At 27.4% G+C, this 1,160-nt stretch overlaps 1 protein-coding gene across 1 annotated transcript; it reads right to left on the bottom strand.

Annotated features, from left to right (window-relative positions):
• Positions 1-313: 313 nt before the first annotated feature.
• Positions 314-943, bottom strand: LOC136081519 (ATP-dependent DNA helicase PIF1-like). The gene has a single exon (XM_065798841.1). The coding sequence runs from the start codon at positions 941-943 to the stop codon at positions 314-316; it is 630 nt and encodes a 209-aa protein (XP_065654913.1).
• Between the last annotated feature and the right edge of the window lie 217 nt (positions 944-1,160).

Genomic DNA, 1,160 nt, shown 5'->3' with positions numbered 1-1,160 from the left:
TCATTGACACATTCAATTTTGACTTCTTTTTTATTCATCATCACCCAAACTGCATTATTTTCTAATAAAATAACGGTACCAATAGTACCATTGCACAAACCTTCTTCCACATTAATATTTCTTACAAGCATAACAATAGCACCTATTTTAAGATAAACAGCCGCTGGAATTTAAAACGTGCATGGAATATTTCGATTTTTAATAACATCTTTTGCATAAAACCAATGCCCTTCTTGTTTGATAGTCTCCATTTTTTGATTGTTATAAACATTCACTTCGATGTTTCTAAAAAATATTCTTGTATATTTAGAGTTTAAATTTTCATCTTTTCAAAACAACGTGTCATAAAACAATCAATAGTTTTGTCTGAAACTTGACCAAAACGTATTTCATTTAAAGCTCCAAAAATTTGTTCATCGTCTTTTTGTCTAAAGCATTGAGTTAAAATTAACACTTCTGTCATGTAGTGTTGCCATATTTGTGATTTAAAAACAAATTGCCCTGTAACAGGTGGCAACTGAAAAAAATCACCACAAGCAATCACTTGTACACCACCAAATAATTTATCGTAACATTGTCTAATTTCACAAGCTATTGAATGTAATAAATCAAATGTTGAAGCGTTAATAATTGAAATTTCATCAATAATTAAAACATCAGTTTCCAACCACGTTTTTTTAATGTCTGGATGCATATGACGTTTATAATAATCAACATTTTTAACACCGGTTTCTATACCAGCAAAAGCATGTATTGTGACACCATTTATTAAATAAGCTGCTTTTCCTGTACTCGCAGTAATATGTATTGTTTTATAAATTTGTTCACTTTGAGCAATTTGGTTGACAATATAACTTTTTCCACATCCAGCGCCACCAGTTAAAAAAAAATTCTTTCCTTCATCAACCCATTGAAGTGCTTTTTGTTGTTGCAAAGATAACATTTTTTTATTATTTACTGAAAAAAAAACGTTTTTAATTTAGAATAAAAGTACATATAAAAAAGTTTATATAAAAAAAAAAATTTAACATTTTTGTTCGTATTTTAAAAATCTATTTTGAATACAAATTTATTATAGCGTATTTTATAAAAAAACATCATATAAATAATGTTCTGTTCAACAAGTTGTTCCACTTTACAAAATAAATCATCTGGTTCAT

The sequence above is a fragment of the Hydra vulgaris genome, chromosome 06 (genome assembly GCF_038396675.1).
Source record: "Hydra vulgaris chromosome 06, alternate assembly HydraT2T_AEP".
NCBI classification, from domain to species: Eukaryota; Metazoa; Cnidaria; class Hydrozoa; order Anthoathecata; family Hydridae; genus Hydra; species Hydra vulgaris.
Note: the sequence above shows the minus strand (reverse complement) of the source record. Positions and strands in the feature narration are given on the sequence as shown.

Coding starts and splice junctions, on each gene's coding strand:
- LOC136081519 (XM_065798841.1), bottom strand. CDS start 943: ATGTTATCTTTGCAACAACAAAAAGCACTTCAATGGGTTGATGAAGGA.